Genomic DNA, 20,606 nt, shown 5'->3' with positions numbered 1-20,606 from the left:
TTACTATACTGAAGTATGAAACATAACTGGCAGGTAAAGTAACTAGCGCTGATTAAAGTCATTGTCTGATTGTCATCATCTTTGTTGACATTGATAAAGAAAACAGAGGAGTATGTGTTGGGGAATGTGTTTTTTTGTTTTTGTTTTTTAAATACAAAACTTGTCAAACTAAACTAACTCATGCAGCTAAGTGTCCACATAGTGCTTGTTCTGGCAGAAAGGTGCTGGCCGGATGCTGCATCAAATAAAGCATTTTTATGATTTAAAAAAAAATGCTCATGGGTTTTGTTTCTATGACAACAATATCTTGAAAATTCCTATGACAGCCTTTTTTTTTTGCACAGTCTATTTGTATCTGTTTGTTTAGCATTTTTTCACTTTGAACCCCAACTGGAAGATGTTTGCTCTCATATGGCCCTTTTCCACACACGTGCTGGCTTGGTTTGATTCCATGTGTTAGTTCAGCACGGCAGGGATTTGCTATAAATTCTTCACAGTAAAAGATATTTTGTTACGTAAAAGTTTTTTTTATGTGAAGCAGCAAAATTAGGGGATGCTGGTTGATGGTGTTGATTCATCGCCAGTAACTTAACACAACTCAAAGGTGACATGAAACAGTAAAGTAAGACAGATACTTCAAGCTACAGATATTCAGTTAGAAGCTACAAAACAACTGAGAGCTGAACAGACAGAGACTTTAAAAAACATCTTTCTCTGGGCTCCTGCATGGACGTGAGTCTTGGCTCTCTGGCAAACTGTCCTGCATTAGTTACCAGGGTGACGAGTCCCCATTCAATGATTTATTGTCTGGAGAAGAAACAGTGTTGACACCAACACTGAACAAAAGATCAGAGATAAGACTAGAAGTGCTTGAATTGGCAGCACAAAAAAGGTGGAACACTTGGAAAATAGACACTGGGTGCAGCAATTTCTCTCTAGGCGGATGTGTGCTACTGCAGACTCTCCCTTCTTATTGGGAATAGTTGAAAGAAGACGCTGATGCTCAGAAAAAAAAAAACAAAACAGTCTGTGGATAAAGGCCCTAAAACTGTCAGCATCTTTATTCAACAACAAGAATCAATTTTGGCTCAAAGATTCCTTTTGAATTTTGTTGTGATCCCAAGAATAAAAAAAACGCATCACAACATTTCCTACAGTCTCAGTTCAAAAATCTCTGAAACGTGCTTCCAGATACCTTGTCTGTTTAGAGCGTACCACATCAAACGTACATTTGAAGACATAAATGTCCTGCCACTGCAGCTCATTAGGTTCTTCACAGCAAAATCGGTTGGCTTTGCTTTTGAAAAGGGATTTAAAACATCGAATTTGTTGTGACAAGTGAGTTTAATGTTTTTTCCTCTGGCATTTGAATGAGTCTGTACAGATTCTTATTATTCTCTTTGCTCAAGAGATTTTTAATAGATGCATAGTATAAACACACAGGCGCGCACACACACACACACATGCACGCTTGAACAGGACTAGCTCCAGCTTGCTCCCATTGAGAATAGTGGAGTTCCTAATCCTTTGAGCAGCCAGCTAGATTAGAGGCATTGAGTTACACACACTCACCCACTGGAGGGTGATGAGTGAAGAACTGTAACCATGGCCTGCCAAATCCCAGCACAGAGATCACTCAAACTGTCAAACTGATGCATGAGTACAGTATGGACACACACACTCACTCATCTCTTTACACAAACACCCTCCCATGAGGGGATTTGGTGTAACCTATCAAACAAAATACTTACAGGAACCAGTGTACGCTTTGGATGAGCAGAGTAGGTCATTCCTCTTGGTTACTGAAAAGAGAGATTACAAGCAGCATATTTTATTTTGTTCCCTCTTCAAACAGAGAACTTACACAAAAGTGGAGGGATATGCCTGATTATTGCTCACGTCTTTCACAATAAGCCAAACTAGTGAAAGGAGTACTTAACATGCACTTTTTGCTTTGTGTGCTTAAACCCTCTTTGACGTTTTTTATTATCTTTCAGGCTTAATCACCTGGCAGAATGAGTATGTGCAAGCTGAAAAAAAAATACATGTACACTGGAGTTTGTGATTCAAAGGTTCACCTTTGGTCTGCATATGTTAGTCAGCTAGTAAGACTTGAGACAAAAGGTGAAGAAAGAGACAAGAGTGAGTGATGGAGCGGCGGCTTTTATTGAGAGGAACAAAGCAAACATAGCCTACTTAGATGAGACCAAGTTTCTTTTTATTTCTTTCTGCCATTTCAGCATCTTGCTCTCTACTTATAACCCGTCCACCCTTTTCCTTCTTCTTTTTGTGAGGCGCATTAGTTTAAGGTTTGGGCACAGTTCGTGTTAAAAGTGGCCCACATGTCTTTTTAGTTTTACTTTTACATTCCTTTGAGGACTGTCTTTCTGTCTGGTGTGCAGATTGTTCAAATATTCTGTCTTCATTAAAATAACAAACAGGTCTTGCGCACCCCAAACCCTAGCAACAAAGGGGAGACAACAACCATGCAGACATTATTTGATGATAGACATTCTTATAAAAACTAAAAGGGCACAACAACCCTATGTGCAAAGTTTGTTTATTCCTGTTTTTTGCAGTTGTAGTATTTTATAAGTGCCTAATGCGAGCCTATACGTGTTAAAATGGAGCACTTTATCCCAGTTTTACAGTTAGGGCACAGGTTAACAGTCGATGTTACTCACTTATGAGTAACGAAAAAATCAGACAGCAACAGCAAGCTGCATAAAGCTGCAGACTTGGGTGTTGATTCAGACTGGGATTAACGTTACTAGCACTAGTCCACCTTTTATTTCTTGTTAAAACCAAAATAACTCCTAATAGGGCTTTTTGATAAAAAGGCCTTTATCAGACATTGTCATAAACAAAAAAAGGGAACAGTCACCACACATACAAAGTTTATTTTTGTACTCCTGTTTTTTTTCACAGCTTTGCACTGGATGGTTAATGGTGAATGTGTGATTATACATGTAAATATGTAGAAGTTTAATATACAGTTTAAAAAAAAGTAGTGACATTACTTATAGAGACCAGACAACCAAAAAAAAGGTTAAAGCAGCTGCATGAAGCAGCAGACTTTGCTGATTCACAATGGGATTAACAGTACTAAACCAGTAATGTTATATGTTATCAGCGAAATCATAACTTCTTAACAGAGTTTTAATAAAAAAAAAAGTTAAATTTAGCACAAGTGCAACACTTAACAATATCCTTACAAGCCAAGGGGAGATAACAACCGTGTATTTGATGTTTAAAAGGCGTTAATCGGGCAGTCTCATAAGGGCAAATTCACCTACTAAGTTTCCAGCTATTGTTAAATTGGATCAGGATTGTGTAAGCAGTAGTTTTGTATTGATTTCAGCCACAGGGACAAGTGTGTGTGTGTGTGTGTGTGTGTGTGTGTGTGTTTGCGTGCTTCAGTGTGTGTGGTCCTGACCTGTCCAGAGATCCTGGCTGTTGAAAGGCCAAAGTGTCTCTGTCTCTCCAGCTGACTCCACTCTGCTGTCGCCTGAGTGTGTGCCTGTGTGTGGGGATCATGCAGCCGCTTTTTTTTTTTTTTTCCCACTCCATTCACGTGTGAGTGTCTGTGTGCATACTTATGTGCTCTGTTTCTGAACATGTGTGCAAGCTTGCCTGTGTGTGATAGAGGGAGAAGAGAGTTGAAAGGTCTCCGGGGCTCAGTGTCAGTAGATCTCCTGCAGACACCTCCAGCTTTGCCGTGGCAGCTTCCTGTCGCCAGGTCCAGACCAGGTTATGCTGGGAGTTACCTCTAGGTCAACTACACGACCCTTGACCCCACTGATACCAGCCACACACAGAACTCCACTCGACTCTTCAATATTCATTACTTACTTGTAATCTTCTGTAGTTTCCTCAACCCATGATCATCATTTTAAGTGTTTGAAATCAAGATGTAGTTTACACAAATCTGTAAAATTAGATCTTGCTGCATATTGGGAAAGCAGGTTTAAATGTACTGCAGGTGTCCAGAGAACTCTCATTGCCAGAAATGCAAATGAAAAACAAAAGTGTGTTTTGCTACAGTGGACTGCTTTCTTTATTGTTCATCAGGCTAATCACAAAGTGACTGGTTGAGTTTTCTTATATATCTTAAGAGGCCTTCGTTTCCCTACAATATAGACTACAAACCTGGAAAGATTAGTTGATTAGTCAATTAGGTGATCAAAATAAATGTAGTTGCCAACTATTTTGCATTGTTTCAGTCATTTTTTAAGCCAAAATGTCAAACATTTTCCGGTCCCAGCTTCTTAAATGTGAGGATTTTCTGCTTTTCGTTGTCATGTAGGATTCATAAATGAAGAGTCGTTGGGTTTTGGACAAAAGAACTGATTTGAAGACATCACTTTGAGCTCTGGGAAATTGTTATGAGCAAAAGCTGTGAATCACAACAAACTGCAAGAGGTCCGTGGGGACAAAGTCATGAATGTGCACAAGAAGACTTTAGGCTGATTGGTCCAGTAGTATTAGAGATTAACTGCAGACAAGCTGCCAGTTGGTCACACATGTTCACACAGGAGTCACTGCATGATCTCCTCCAGGCTTACATCTGGTGGAGATGATACTCATTAGTTGCAGCTTTGTATACTGCGCCCATACACTGATGTATTTTAGTGAATGAAGTAAATTTAATTTTGCCAGTATCGTTTTAATCACAGGCAGAAGTTGACTCTGGTATCGCCTCCCATCATCCCCCTTTCTCTTCTGTCTGTCCCGCATTCCTCCATTCATCTTTGTGCTTTCATACTTCCATTGTTCCTTTCTTTCTCTTTCTTCATTCATGACTGTGGTTATTGATTCTTTGCTCCTGTTTTTTTCCTACCTTATTTAATGCTACCCCACCTCCTCTTTCTCGCTCTTTCTTTTCCTTCTTTCCTCCTTCACAGACAGAGTAAAGATGTCTCTGTCATTAAGGCAACTGGTGCTAATGGTGGGATTAGTTCTCATGCTGACAGCCTTCATCACTGGACAGACAGATGGATAACACACACAAATGTGGGCGCACCCATATGTAAACACACATACACACATGCAGGCATGTAGCATCAGTGGAGGCCAGTTAAAGTGACTGATGTAGGTTTTGTGCTCCGTGTCGTTGGCGGTGGAGTAAAGTGATACGTCTGTGGAATTCACAAGTTGTGTATTGATATAGATTTTAAAACCTATTGGTTTACATATGATTACATAGCTGGAGTGCTGAAAATACTTTGAGTTTTAGTTAATGATGGAAATAATCTCTGGAGGTTGAAATGCTCAATGGATATTCTCTCTCTGTCCTTTAACAAATTATGGAGGCTTTCTCTTAAACGAGGGTGTATTTTTTCATTTGAGTTTTGGGGAAAAAAAGCTCTGGAGTCATTGTTTTCTTTGTGTCATTGTGATGTCGGAGCAGTGCTGTTTTTGGATCAGTTCATAGGAAGGTGCTCAGAGCTGGCCAGCCTAACTCGTTGTTCTGGGTGAAAGAGGACTGTAGGAAGTTATTTATGTGACATTGTGTCAGTTTCTTGCCAGGAGAATGACATGATGGCCTGGATACAAACATATTTGGATATTTTCAAGGTTTGAGGTCGTCTTGATTTATTTTTACCCACCAAGATATGATCACACACATTTAGTGGACAAAGGTTTGCCTCTAATGTGTTGTTGAAACATTTACAGGCCCTGATAACATGCTGCATTTCTCTTGACATAAATCTCAGCTTTTATGATAGCATCAATAGCTGTATCTCGGGCTGCACATTATGGTAAAAAAAAAGTCCTGTTGTCTTTATTTTGACTGAAATTGCATTGTGTTATGTGATATGATTACTGGGAATGATCATTTTTGTATCACAACTTTCTTTTTTACTGGAAAAAAAACATTGTGGTTGTGATGATGTGATATTTATTAGGGTCTATACCAAACAAACAAATGTATTTCATCTGAAGAACAAGATTTTTAGCACAACAGTGCCTCATTATGATGCTGTTCTCTAGCACAGTTTTCCTAAAATTGCGATTTGGTTCTGGCTCTGCGATTCCAATGATGTTCCAATTGATTGTGTAGCCCGAGCTTTATCGGTTAACGTAAAATTTTATGTTTGCACCAATCATTGTGAGCACTGGGCAGTTTAACTGGTATGAAGGGCTCACCTGAGGAGGCCACGATAACAATTTATTGCACATTTTATTGAAATTGTAATGTAAAAATAATTGTACTGTGATGCATAATACTCTATATTATTACCAAGCAATATTAAAGAATATACAGGTACAATTTTAGGTCATACAGCCAAATTCTACCACAAATGTACTGTTCTAATTAGGGATCAACCAATATGTTTTTTTCAGGACCAAAATAATTAACTGATTTTTGGAACTGATATATAGTACATTTGCAGGAAAAATGAAGATAAAATTTATAACACAAACTCCAACACATAACTTTGTTGAAATACCTGTAAGCATTTTTTTAAATTAAAACAGAACTTTTCAACATTCAGCCAATCAGATAGTGTTGTGGGTGGGACATTGAGTGAGACCCTTCAGAGAGAGGTGGCTGCATCAGAGCCAAACAGATTGACAGTCAGATTGAACAAAACAAATCAAACAATCTGATCTGATATTTGGCCCGGCTGATAATCGGTTGATCCCTTCTTCCGATATCTTAGAAGTAGTTTTTCTTTTGTTGGGAAGTTCATTCATAATTGAAGTATCACAAGTGAGTATTTTACTAATCTGTACCTGGATTGTTGTGAGCACTGATGAGTAAATCTCACAACTTGCTAAATATGTAATATTCCAACTTTTCATTTATTATTTGTTTGCATTCATTGCAGTGATGTTACTGTACATACATAACGTATTTGTGCAGCTAGAGCAGGATGAGGCAACTCCTGTTGAAACCTTTTATAATAAAGGACACGTTCAAACGACAGAATTGGATCAGCTGAGGAGAAACAGACACGTTCTCAAACAAAAACAATGAAACATAGCAGGATTTATTACTCACTGTCATCAGAGTTTAAGTCACTTTAAAACAGGCCCTACAAGTGTTTGTGTGGGTTTGGCTTATATACAAGCAATGCTAAACTTGGATGAACTCGCTGTTGACCAAATCATTCCTTCTTTCTCCTTTTCTTTCGCTCTGTCTGTGTGTCTCTGTCTCAAATCCTGCTCAGTGAGCCAGTTTCTGTTGTGACTGTTGAAAATAACACAGTCCAAACTCTCATGTCTCGAGGTGTTTATGTGGAGCATTGTCGCCACATTAATTTATGTATAGTCTACATGCACAGCGAGATGACTGTCGTGAGTGAGAAAACCTCACTTTCTAAACATAACTTCAAACTGTGTTCCATGCATTTCTGTGGGCTGTTGTGTGTCTGTGTGGATGGGCAGGGTGACACTGGAAATCTCTTTAAAATCACAACAGGTGGAAAGATTTTGTTTCAAAAGAGAGAACAAGTCAGAAACTTTTTTTTTTTTTTTTTGAAAGCCTGAAATCTCTTCACTGATGAAGCAGTCATAGTCCAACGCTGCAGATCCAGTATGTTCTGGTCATTTTGTCTTAATTTGCTCTCTTTTCTCTTTCCAACATCTCTCTTCAGACGGACGTCCTGGTGCTGAGTTGTGACCTGATAACAGATGTAGCGCTTCACGAGGTGGTTGATCTGTTCAGAGCCCACAATGCAACACTCGCCATGCTAATGAGCAAAGCCCATGAGTTTACAGAGACGGTGCCAGGCCAGAAGGGCAAGAAAAAGACAGGTAACATGAAAAATGAATCACAGGAGATTGACTGTTAGATTACTGTAGATATATTACACTATTTTATTATGATATATGACAAGTCTTCATGTATTCATTTCAGTAAATTCATGCTTGTTATTGTGTTATGAAATTGTCGACTCCCTAAGTATTAAAGAAAGGAAGGCATACAAAAAGTGTTGTACAAATAAAGGTGTGCTAAATGTGTCACTCACTGTTAGCCTTTATTATTTTGTGTTAACATTAAATATTGTGTGTTTTGTTTTCCAGCTGAGCAGAGAGACTTTGTGGGAGTGGATCAGTCAGGGAAGAGGCTGCTCTTCATGGCCAATGAGGCCGATCTGGAGGACGGGCTGTCAGTCAGGAAGTCTATCATGAGGAAGTAAGTCATTAAAAAAACCTGAGGGTTGGGTTCATCTGAATTTCTGAAACATATTATATATGTCTTTGTACCTCTAGTGGTATATAGTCATGCAGATTGTTTGGTTTAATTTGTCTCAAAGATGGATATCTCTTAAGATGTCTCAACCCCCTATAGCACCAATCACCATGTTTGTTTACAGTAACTTCAGGGCAGAAAACCCCTGCATCACACACATACAGTTTAATGACAGCAGCATGTTGAACTTTCTCTTTTTTCATGATGTCATTTCTAAGTGTATACATCTCATTCATCTAAAATGCTTATGCTTTCTCTAACATTAGGTTAGATATAATTTACCTGCTGGGACTAAAAGGAAATGACAGCTTGAGTTTACCCAAATCTAGCAGTTAGTCCGACCAGCGGTGAGACTTGGTTTATCGCAGACACTAGCAAAGCAACACAGCACATAAAATAGCACAGTAGAATCTGTTATATATTGTACAAAGTGAGTAACAGCATCCTGTGACAATTTATGTGATGAAGCTGTTTAATGTTTAGTTTAACTTTAATCTAATATGTCACTGTCTTCTCACATAACTAGAGCTGCAATGATAAATCGACTAGTTGTCAGCTACTAGAGAGGCGATTAATCGGTTTGAGTTATTAGAAAAAAAAAAAATCAAAATTCTCTGATTCCAGCTTCTTAAATATGAATGTTCTCTGATTACTTTAGTGTGTGAAAATAATTGAAACATCTTTGGGTGGTGGACAAAACAAGTCATCTGAAGATGTCGTCTTTTGGGCTGTTCGAAATTTTGCACCATTTTCTGACGTTTTATAGACAAAATTATTAATTGATTAATCAAAAACATTACTTCAGATTAATCGACAATGAAAATTATCGTTAACTAATTTTCCTAAACAGAACTCTACATTTTTCTTACTAACCACTGCTGTTTTTTGCCAGTTGAAATTCTACTTATTGTGTCAGATTTTTATCAATCACATTTAATTATATTAATTCCATCAGTTGCTGAGCCTGTACAGTATGTCATCAGTATTCTCATCTTGAGATCAGCGTTTAGGGTTTGACTGATGGTAAATGTGTTCTGCACATTTGTAGTTCTGAGAGCAGATGTTTTGGTTTCTAATCAGCGTTGGTGTGTGTTAGGCTGAAGGCTCTGTGGCGGGTGTGTGGGATTTTTGTTACAGGAAGAGTACTCTAGGTAGGTTTTTGTTTCTGAGTCCTAAAATGCATGTATGTGTGAGAGTGGGTGTTTTGGGAGCTCGTAAATACTTCATGGAGCCAAAGCCACTGTAAATTCTGGCCAATAAGAGGGGGGCCAGAGCAGCTGCTTGCATGCTTCCCTGCACAGGGAAATCTTCAGACACACACACATATGCACAGATATGTATACACACGCACATTCTTTTTCTCACTCACACACAGAAATGCTTATATGAACACACACAGATACACATAACACGACCGCGAGGTGGACATTGATGGAGAGAAAACACTCACACGTTGTCACAGTGTTATGGAAACACGAGCCCACGGCTAAACATTTATGGCTTACATCGAAAGACTTATAACGTTTAAATCACCTCCGATCATTTACACACACTCACACGTCACACAACCACATGAAACAGATTTTGAAAAAATCTCCCAACGTACAGTATTTATTGCCTGAGGTAACCACAGAATAAATATCTGGTGTTCTGGAGTTTTGTAACCCACAAAGAGGTAGTTTTACAAGATCTGACTGTTTTGTGCATCAGTACCATCCAGTCAAAGGTCACATCGTCATGGCACATCACACACTGCAGGTGGCTGCCTTTGTAAGTTGTATTTTATATGTGCACACTGCCTCATTCATGAAACATTTGCGCTCGCATTTGAGCCACACTGGGTCGTTTGGGCAAAAAGAAAAAATCTCCAAAGACTTTTTTTGCGTCAAGTTTTAAATAAAACTTTTTTTGTTTTGTGTTTATATAGAAATATCAGCTCCTCATTCTTCACAGGGTCCATCAATTCACTGTTCAAATGTGAAAATATTCTATATAGTTTTAAACGTGTCTCAGTTAAAACTCTGTCTCTTGTTTCTGGAGTTACTTTTTCCTCCTCGCTTCATTCTTTCAGCCATCTTTCCCTCATCCGCATCCTTCCACACAATCATTCATGCATGCCTTCATCCGTCTAGCGTTGGGTATTGAGAACCAATTTCAAATAAGAATTGATTCCAAAATTACAATTAGTAATGCCTATCTTATATTACCCTGGCTTTCTGTCTGTGCCTATAGACATGTTGAATGCATGCCTGTCTACCCATATCCTAAATCTCATTAAATCATCAGTCCAACATTATTCTCAGTTAATCTACTCAGCCATTGCGAAGTTGCTTGACTAGCAGGTGAAAAGCACAAATTGTGAGTTTTGTAGCAATCACTTCAATTTAGCAAATGCTATGCTACAAAATGCTTTACAAGGATGCAAAACTCTTATTGTTACAGTAAAATAATGTAAGTAAACCCAAAGATATTCAAGAAGCCAGGAAAAGAGACCACAATTGTTACGGTTATCTCGCTAACGTCAGCTTAGCTCAGTGTTTCTGCTGGTAACCTTTATCCATGGTAATTAGCATTTCACACAAATCTCCATTCCATATCCACTCATCCTTGTTCAGCCTCAATTATGCGTTTTTTCCCCTCCTCTCCTTCTCTACTGTTTCCACATGGTTGAGGTGTGTTAGCTCAAAATATTCAGCACATGTGAGATTGTTTGACCTGGAAATCGCTTAAACGCTGTGAAAGGACTCCAACAGAGCTTCCCCTCGAACATTACAGCTCCACCTGTCAGAGTCTCTTGTCCTGGAGGATGGTTGACCGTGTATTAATAGGCTGATTCTAAATCAAAATTATTTGGATCATAAGTTAGATTCAAGCAAAACCACTGAGGTCCCTCTTTTCGACTAATGCCGTTAGTTACAGTCAGTAAAAAATCACAAATTTACATCCATACGTAACCAATATTGTCCATCATGTGCCTTTTCTAATATGGTAGACGTGATTGCTTGTGATAGTTTTTTTTGCACAGTTCAAGTCATTATAAAAGCTACCGAGCATTTTTGAGAAGCATATCTTAACTGCAGTGACCTTTAAGATATTGGACCTGGAGTTTGCTTGCATCTGTTAGCAATGATGGCACAAGGCAGAGGGGCTAAAACCCAATCAACACAAATACCACATGCTCCTGTGGTACCTTCCAAAAATTAAATGACTTCCATCGCAGTGTAACAAAAAGGGCAGGATCATATTAATGCAGTAACACATTTTATGGACAAAGTAAGCGTATTTAAACAGGTTTACTACATAACTTTTTTATTATGAGTGCTTGCTCCTGGTGGGAATTGTTGGGTGACTAACAACATTACAAAGAGTACAGTCTACACCTGCTCTATATGAAAACTGACATCAGATAGCTTCCATTTTGATTTGGTGCTATATAAATAAAATTGATTTGACAATATACAAGTTACTAATGTCTATGTAGACTCAAAGCCAGAAAGGGAAAAGTTAGTATTTGCTATTTATATGCTCATATATCAGTTCTTTTGTGTATCTGCTTTATTTGTTTTATGGATATTCATTTACTTGCTGGCTCTTTAGTGTTTTTTGAAAATGTCAGAACGTCTGAATCATTTGGCAGCTTCGAAAGCTAAAATCTAAGTGCTGGCGTACATGTCAGTCTGGTTTTCATTTCCCCTTTTTCTGCTGCTTGTCATTTCTGATACTTAAAAACATAAACATTAGGCCTGAAATGATTAAGCTGGGCATACACTGTAAGATTTGTTGTTAAATTCCTCTCCTACTGTACAAGTCAGTCGTCTGTGATGTAAGGTCCACGAGTTATGTGCTTTAATTGCACGGTCCGATCGTCAAGGAATGACCTGAGTGCTGTATGTGTAAAATAGAAAATAAAACACCCAGGGCAACTTCAGCTTCTTTCAGGAGCAGCTGATCAGTCCTCGCTCCCTCCTGTACCCTGCACGGCAAACAATGCCTGACCATCCTGAAATTCAGTCAGATGCTAAAATGACTTATGGGGCTTGATAATCAGAAACAGTCAGTTAATCAGTTAGTCTGTTGGCAGAAATTTAATGTAGCTATTTCGATTATCGTTTAATCATCGTTTAACTTGCAAAAAAGGCAAACACGTGCTGGCTGCAGCTTCTAAAACGTGAGGATTATCTGCTTTTCTCTGTTTTGTAATGCTGTAAATTGAATATCTTTTGGACTGTTTGTCCAACAGAAAAGACCTGACCTTTGACTCTTAGAAACTACTAATTTTTTTTTTTACTATTTTCTGACATTCATAGATAAACAAAAAATATATGATACACTGTGTCTATGATCCCACATACCGAATGCGCAGGTTTTGTCACTGATCTGAAGAGTAACTTTCCTGCACCAGCAGGGCCATGTGCACTTTAAGCTTATAACACAGGTACAAATATGTGAGTCAGCTCAGTTAAGAAAGCATCTATTTAACTAGCATGGCATTAAGGGAATCACACACATTTTATTTTGGAGGCGATCGTTGAATGCCCTGAATAAGTCGTAAGCCCTTCAGCCCTGTTGGCTCTGTCGTGGAAACCTGACTAATGAGGGTATTAACAGTCAATCTGCTGCGTCTGAGTCATCGTCCGCTGTGGGGTTTTAGTTGTAACTAAATAAGACATTATGCTGTGTGTGTTTGTGTGTGTTTGAGAGCGAGAGAGATGTGACTCCTCTCTCCCACTGAGGACTTTAGTGGTACTTTAGTAGTCGGTCATTAATCCAAGGGTTGAGTCATCCTTGCCTGCAGAGGCACTAAATTCCTCCTCCCCTTGACACCGAGCTCTACAGCGCTCGCAGCAACCAGAAGTCACATGACGCTGTTTTCAGGAAAAGCAACATGTTTACCCTTGTTTGGGAAACTCGAGATGTTTGTTGTAGTTGGATTCTGTTAAAAAATGTGTAAACTAATAAAGTTTCATGTGGCCAGTGCTTATGAATCAAACCGGCTCGCAACTCATTAAAAAGGGAAAACTGTTTTAGCTTCCAAATGTTCAGCGTGAATACTTTCTTGATTTGAGAATTTTAGGATCGAAGACGAGGAGAGTCTGGATTTTGCAGTTTAAAACCTCGGTGATGCCAACCTGTATCAGAAATATATTAGAATTTTCTATACAGTATAAATTAGTTTTGTGTACTCTTTTGTTTTTGGTTTTGCTGGTGAAGACTCAAGAGTACCTAAGTAGTATTTCAGTGAAAGGTTGTATATTTTGTAAGGATTAAATTAACCTTTTGGGCTCTAATTGTATGTCAGTGCAAGGACTGGCACAAGTAGGACCACTGCTGAAATCTTCTGACCTTAAATTGTGTGTTTTCATACCCTACCTCTGCTCGACTCTGATCTGGAGGTCATAGTATTTTGGAGAAGGTTGGTTTTGTTACCTGTTTTTAGGTATTCACAGAAACTGACTCACTCGCTAGTGTCACATCACTTATTTTTTGCTGTTGGCTAGCATTTTCCTTTCTGCATCAAAAACTCACTGTGATACTCACAAAACAATCTGCATAGAGTGCTGCTGAGGGTCCCTGACAAAGTCCTTAATAGCTGAAGCATGTAGGTATGTTTTTTAACTGGTATTATGACTAAATAGCCATGTGTTATTGAAGGCTTTTTAAATCGCTACCCCCTTGAGTGCTTCAAATCTCTTAAGCAAATCACAGTAATAGTTGCAGTTGCTAATGCAGGATTTCCTGCAGTGTTTTATAGTGGAGGCGCAACCTCACCTGAAATGGAGAGTGCTTCTGCTAAAATTAGTCTCATGAAAGGTAATAATGGACTTATTAAGCTTCTTGCAATATGAGCAGTGGTGCTACATCACACAGCAAAAGATCCAAAGGGTGAGGTGACTGTTTAAAATGCCATTTAGTAACTCAGTTGATAATTAGAGAGAGTGAGGATGCACCAGGAATCTGTCTGATTCAAGTCAGCAGGTGATTTGTTGCTCGATCACATCGTAGAAAGGAGATGGCGCGTTTCGGAGTCATCTCCTGTATCCCGCCCTTTTAGGAGACTAGCGGCAGGTCCTCACTCTGTTCACTCCAGTGGGAGAAATGAACATGAGCGCAGATTATGACCGATTCTTTTTACCCCATAATCACCAGCGTAAGCATAAGGCTCTCACTTACTGACCCACCCACACATCATTCTCATAAACCCACCACACCCAAAATACAAAAACAACAAACTTCACTGCCATTATATGTCGTCATTTATCTTTTTTTTTGTTTTTTTGTTTTTTAAAAGGTTGATACGTTAAATTAGTACTGTATCTAGAATACTATATCTGCTTTCATCCATCCACACAACATTCACAACACTTCCATCACTTCTGACCCGGCCCACTTAAAGGACAGGAAATGTATTCTAATGGCGGAGCTTATAATGCGTTATCTTATATTATATATAATTTATTTTATTATATAGAGCATCTTTGACAGCACTGGCACAGCACATTAATGAATCAAAGCAGCATGTTGCAATGAATTTTTGCATGTTGGGGAAAAATGGAGTGCTGATTTGTGAGGAAAAAAAACCTCCTTGCTGCACTATAAGGAAGACACCAGGCTGAAATTAATTTGATAATCACTAGTTGAACACGGTGTGCGTCAAGCTGAAATTAGTTTAAAGATTGTATTGACCAGCTGGATATATCAGTGACTGTGGTCAGACTGGGTGCACTGGAACTAGTACTTGATTGTGAGACGTCACTTTGCTGTAAAACGTGTTTTTATTATGAATGAAAAGCCTGATGTCCTTCACATCGCTCATATCTGTTCTTCACTGTGCTGGCTTTTAAGGGCACCTGTTCCTTCTCTTGCTCTCTCTCTGTAGGCTCTCCCTCTACTGCCCACCCGCAGGTGCCAAACAGTGATGTCACATACTGGGTGTTCCCATAAATTCCACTTTAAGCCCACGACACACGCACACACATACACACAGGCACACACCTGGGAAATGTTGTATGAATAAATACATTTGACAAACACCCACAGAGCGTGTCTGTGTGTGCACGCACATGTGTTTTTATGCTTTTGAATAAAATACCTTAACACAGACGGACACACACACAGTTTGATTTATGGCTTTCAGCATCTGGTTGTAAAATATGTGTGACCAAGCAATCCTCGTGAGTCACTCCGGTTATACTGCAAGCCTGGTGAGGAGAGAGACAGAGGGTTGAATGAAGGGGAGAGCTGGAAAAGAGTTTTTTGATGAAAGAGAGAGGAAGGAAACAGAGGGGCAGAGAAAGAGAGAGAGTTTTACTGTTTTCATTATTCATTTTTCATTCAGTCCCATTTCACTTCCAATATCCTGTCCTGGATCATTACAGATATTTTATTTGACATTTATTTATTCATTATTGTTCATGTCTGTGTACATATTCCACGGTACTCCTAGGAAAGAAGTTTTCTTAAGATTATTATTTAAAGTCTTTATAATGTAAAATTCAGCTTTATTGGGAGTTTGCACAGAATTAAAACATAGTTCAAATACACTAAAAATTGTCAAAAAAAAAAATCACGTACAACCCTGTGTATGTAACGATGTTTTTTATTTAGACAAAATACTGCTGGTACTGATGTCTAGCCGATTTAGTCAAGCAGTGCAGGCAGCTCTGGCTGAAAAAGAAAATTAACAACAAGAAGAGGAACCAGCTGGTTTGGCAAACGTGTATGGAACTTGACAATATACAGATGGGTAAAAAATTAAAGGGACAGGTCACCCCAGATTCAAAAAAGTTCCTGAGATATCTGCTGTAGAGGTGTCTTCTAGGAGCAGGAATCTCTTGGCATGTCACAATTTAATTTGATTCCACTTTGCATCAATGCATCAATTATTTATACGTGATTATAATCTGTATATGATTTATTTTTTTCTCCCTGTGTCTGTTTGCTTCTTTTAAAACATGAAGTATTAGCTTTTTCCCTTCAACTTCATAGATGCCAAAATTCTTCTATAGACTAGCTTTAAGCCAAGGGGTTTCAGTTGGATTGTATCCATCTGTGGTTGCTCACGCTCAGCCGTCCTCAGCAAAACAAACACAATGCACATGTTTACATTTGTGAGATTTTGCAGACCAGTTGGTTCAGCCGTAAGGAGAACTGGGTGTTAAATTTCCAATTATTGGCTTTTCTGCGTCGTTTCGAGAGAGAATCTCAGTGTATCAAAGAATGAAACTATTCGGTACAGCCCTAACGATGAGTCAAATGGTCTGAATCACATGCCATGAACTTTTCCGTCACCCGTTTAAGCACCTATGAGTGATTTAGACAGTGCTCTCTGCTCTCATCATCATCAAAACACTAAACGAGGGAATATCTTTTGGAAGAATTATTCATCTCTCATGTAGTGTTTCAAAGACTTGTACAATCAATGGCAAGAAGCACTGAAGCTGTTTTGCTGGCTTGTGATGGCCCATCCATCACCTCATTAAGGCAGCTTTATTTTATGGGCCTGTCAGGCAAGTACAACTTTGACTCAGAGTTGCCATGCTAAGATATTAGCTCCAATTGCAGTGTTACACGAATACTTTGGTGACGCCCATACTACTGGCAGAAGGGAGACATAATTTTTAGTTTTGGCTACCAACCAGGTTGTTTTGATTGTACATAACATAGAATCTCAGATATTTATTTCCTAGGCCATTAGTTTCTATTGATTTCAGTATGATATTATGAATCGGCTTGTTCAGATCTGAACATCGTTATGTCTGCTTTTAATTTTGTTAAAGTTACGTTATTGTTGTGTGGTAATGAGACGCAGGCTTTTCAAATCAATCTACTTTTACAACTTTAAAAATCTAAATCACTGCAGCATGCTTTTGAAAAATGGTTAGCAGTAATGGAAGGTGCATGTGATTTGTAGTAAATGGGCTAAAACATGTAAAAGCAGTGGTATGGTCCTTTTATAGGAACAATGCACCCCACAGGTTTTATGATGTAAAGATTGAAAGGGCAGAGGAAGAGGAGGATGGATCGTCGCAGAGGATGAAGGGTTGAGGGTAGATTGGAACCTGTAGGATAAAATGGTTTTCTTTGGCTCTCGCTTCATAAATGTCACATGTCCAAACTCAGGCCACCATGTGTCCTTGTGTGAGTAGATGTGTGAATGGATGAATGCGTGTGTGTGTGTGTGTGTTTGTGTGCATGTGTGTGCCTGTGTGTGCGCCCCATCCCCAGTCGACATAAACCTGTCTCATGGCAGCGGCTCAGTGGGGCGACCTCTGCGGTAGCTGACACAGGACAATAGACAGATGTCACTATTTTCTGACTTTTATGTAGGTCTATGGCTGTGTCTGGTTTCCATCAAATGTTCCTGTCCTATGTGCAAAGCGGAGGTAAATTAAAAGGGGTTTCAGTAAATGAGAAGCAAACATAAAACATAAAAACAGCAGGTGATGAAAAGAATCAAAGCAAGTTGTCCTCCAACTAGCAGTCGGGGTTAAGTTGTTTGTCATGAAATTGGTGTGTGTGTATGCAGTGCGGTGGGACACCACTAATGCATATTTTGGTGTAAATTCTGACCCATTCTTTCAATGTTAGCGTATGTCTAAGCACGCTAACCTGTTGAATATTTAAAAAGTCACTTTTGTTGACTCTTGTGCCTGTTTTTTTTTTTTACTTGCAGACATCCCAGGATGCACATCAAAACAGGCCTCGTGGACGCTCACCTCTACTGTCTGAAAAAAGCCGTGGTGGACTTTCTTGTTGAGAACAAGTGAGTTCTGCACTTTTTTAAAATCATCATTAACGTATTATAATCAGCCAAGAAGCTATCCAACCTGGAATTTTAAGGGATACTTCATATTATTTGAAGTGGGGTTCAGAGAGGTAGAGTAACCAGCACAGGAACTAAACCATGAACTGCTGTGGACAGGGTCAGCAACAAAAGGTATTTTAGCCACTTAGAATATTTTCACTAAATAACTTTGCTGGTAGACAAAATTTTCTGATGGGAAAATTACTTTGAGATGAATGAGGTAGCGGTTCGTGGACCTTTTTATAAGTGGCTGAAACACCTTTTGTTACTGACCCTGTGCACATCAGTTCATTGTTTAGCTTCTTAGCTGGTGCCGCTTTCTGTTTCTCCTAACTTGGGGCATGCAGACCACCATCTACTGTAGCCAGTACACTGACAGTCAATAAGAACCTCCTTTTAACACTGAATCTTTCAAAAAAAAAAGAAAAATTACCTGTTTATTTGTGCATAGTGAGCAGTGTGGGTTATAAGTACTTGCATACTCTCGGACATGAACCCACACAGTCAAACAGACAGACAGACATTCACATTTGCTGCTTAATCTGTAGCAAGTGTTAAACATGGTTACATGGTGTGTAGGGCTTTGAAAGGTCCTGTTAGCAGGGTATTCTAGCGAGGTGTTAATTTGTTTTACTATGTGCCACTGAGGCAGGCTGTTAGGCCTTTAGCCTCTGAAGTGGAGCAGTATCACAGGGAGCCTTCTGTAGCTGCCCGGGCAATATATACAGGGTTAGACTCTGAAAAAATGAAAGGATCTAAATGATCTATATGATATCAGCTTGTAATAAAATGTTCTGCTCTTATAACTGGTGTTCGTAATGACGTAATGTCACTAAAGGCCTCATGGTTTGATACACTCACTTATACTACACAAAGTATGAATAAACAGTTTTAATAGAAAATTCATTAGTTATTCCTCCTCATGTGTATAATGTTCAAAACCAGGGTTTTGATTTTCACCATGTTTCTCCAACAGATTCAGGTGCAAACTTCAAATGATAGACTTCCTTAAATTAATAAATAAGTCACCTTTACAAGCAGATTCCAATAAAATTAACTTGAAAGTATAAGATGCTTTGACAAGAATGTTCTTAAAGTAATAAAGAGTAACCGCTGGAACTTGGTTGGGTAAAATGCATAGTAATTTCCAAATTAAAGATGGTAATGGATCTTTAGAGGCAGCATGATTGCCAGAACACGAAGGAAAATAAGACAAAACTGTTAAGTTTGGAAAGCAGTCTGTCTGAGCTTTTTGGTCTCACAGCAAACATTAGTCGAAGGTCTCGTCCATTGACTGTTCATGGCCAAAAAACACATATTGAATAACCACTCCAGCAACAACAGGCACTATACTATATGCAACGTGCTATTACTTTATAGTAAACAAGAACAAAAGACTCTTCATATCATTTCACTGCCCATACAGCCAACTGACTAACTGATATTTTAATACATATTTAAGCACTAGCAGCATTAATGCAGTTTTGTATCACAAACTATTGTGCCACAATCGTATTTATTAGTGATTAGATCGGACTTAGTCTTCCCTGATCTGATTCTTTCGATGATATTTGATGTGTGTCCTCATTGTACAGATGAACAATGTGCAAAATAATTCACATTTCCATTATATTGCAATTGTGCATTGAGTTATGATTTTAGTAGGAATGGTTATTTTTGAATGTCATTTTGGCTAAAGAAATATATATATTAATGATGATTGATGATGTGCTGGGGTCTGTACTAAAAAAAGCATGTTCCCTTAAATCTGGAGAATATGATAAGGAGCACACTGCTTCATTTATTATGCTATGTTGTGACACATTTTCCTTTATCCAAACATTTCAGCTCCTGTGATGCGGATTTTGGTCGTACTGCAGTTTTAATTTAGACCAGTTCTTCAGCCCTACTTCATACTTTCTGACCAATATCTTGAGTTTTTGGCTTTGCACACTTGAAGAGAAGATGAAGGGTAGCACATCAAGAGACTGCTGACAACCGTATCAAACATTTTTGATAAAGACGGGACTCGATCCAGACGCATTCCAGACAAGGTTGCAAGCTCAGGATCGGCACAACGCCAAACTTCTCAAAACAGGGTGATGATGAGACTTTGCCAACATTCGAGCTTTGCAAAGTGGATGCTTGGCTGACGTCCAGATTGTGGAAATCTATTATTGCCCACTTTTACGTTTTAAGTTTTTTAAATTAAGTTTGTCCTCACCATGCCAGTTTTAGTTGTCACATAACTAAATCTAAAGTCAACAAACAGAAGTCTCCCAACTCTGCTCCATTTCTTCACGCCTGCTGAATATTTTTGGTTAAGGCAAGGGGTGCACTTCAACATAGTAATTTGCCATAGAGGTGTTGATATAAATCTCACGTCATTACATCACTAAGGCACCCTCTGCCGCCACCATATATCATCTATGTTGTTAGATGACTCATTTCTTTCTTTAGAGCTGTTCTTGGACTTTCTTTTCACAGCTCATCTCTCTCTCTTCCTTTCTCCTGCGTGCTTCTTTCTCTGTCTCTTGCTCATGGAGAGAAATGGACAGAGTAACTGTTGTTTTTCTCCTGTCATTCACATGGAAATTC

General features: G+C 38.8%; 1 protein-coding gene across 1 annotated transcript in view; it reads left to right on the top strand.

Moving 5' to 3' along the window:
• The window catches only part of eif2b3 (eukaryotic translation initiation factor 2B, subunit 3 gamma), a 42,743-nt gene that overhangs the window by 7,898 nt on the left and 14,239 nt on the right, over nt 1–20,606 (top strand). The window contains exons 4-6 of the mRNA XM_084732781.1: nt 7,605–7,764; nt 8,035–8,146; nt 17,877–17,966. Of these exons, the coding sequence (XP_084588907.1) occupies nt 7,605–7,764; nt 8,035–8,146; nt 17,877–17,966 (362 nt within the window). The remainder of the gene's footprint in view (nt 1–7,604; nt 7,765–8,034; nt 8,147–17,876; nt 17,967–20,606) is intronic.

The sequence above is a fragment of the Lutjanus erythropterus genome, chromosome 12 (genome assembly GCF_056507025.1).
Source record: "Lutjanus erythropterus isolate fLutEry1 chromosome 12, fLutEry1.hap2, whole genome shotgun sequence".
In the NCBI taxonomy this organism is placed as follows: domain Eukaryota; kingdom Metazoa; phylum Chordata; class Actinopteri; order Lutjaniformes; family Lutjanidae; genus Lutjanus; species Lutjanus erythropterus.
This window is presented reverse-complemented; position numbering and strand designations above follow the sequence as displayed.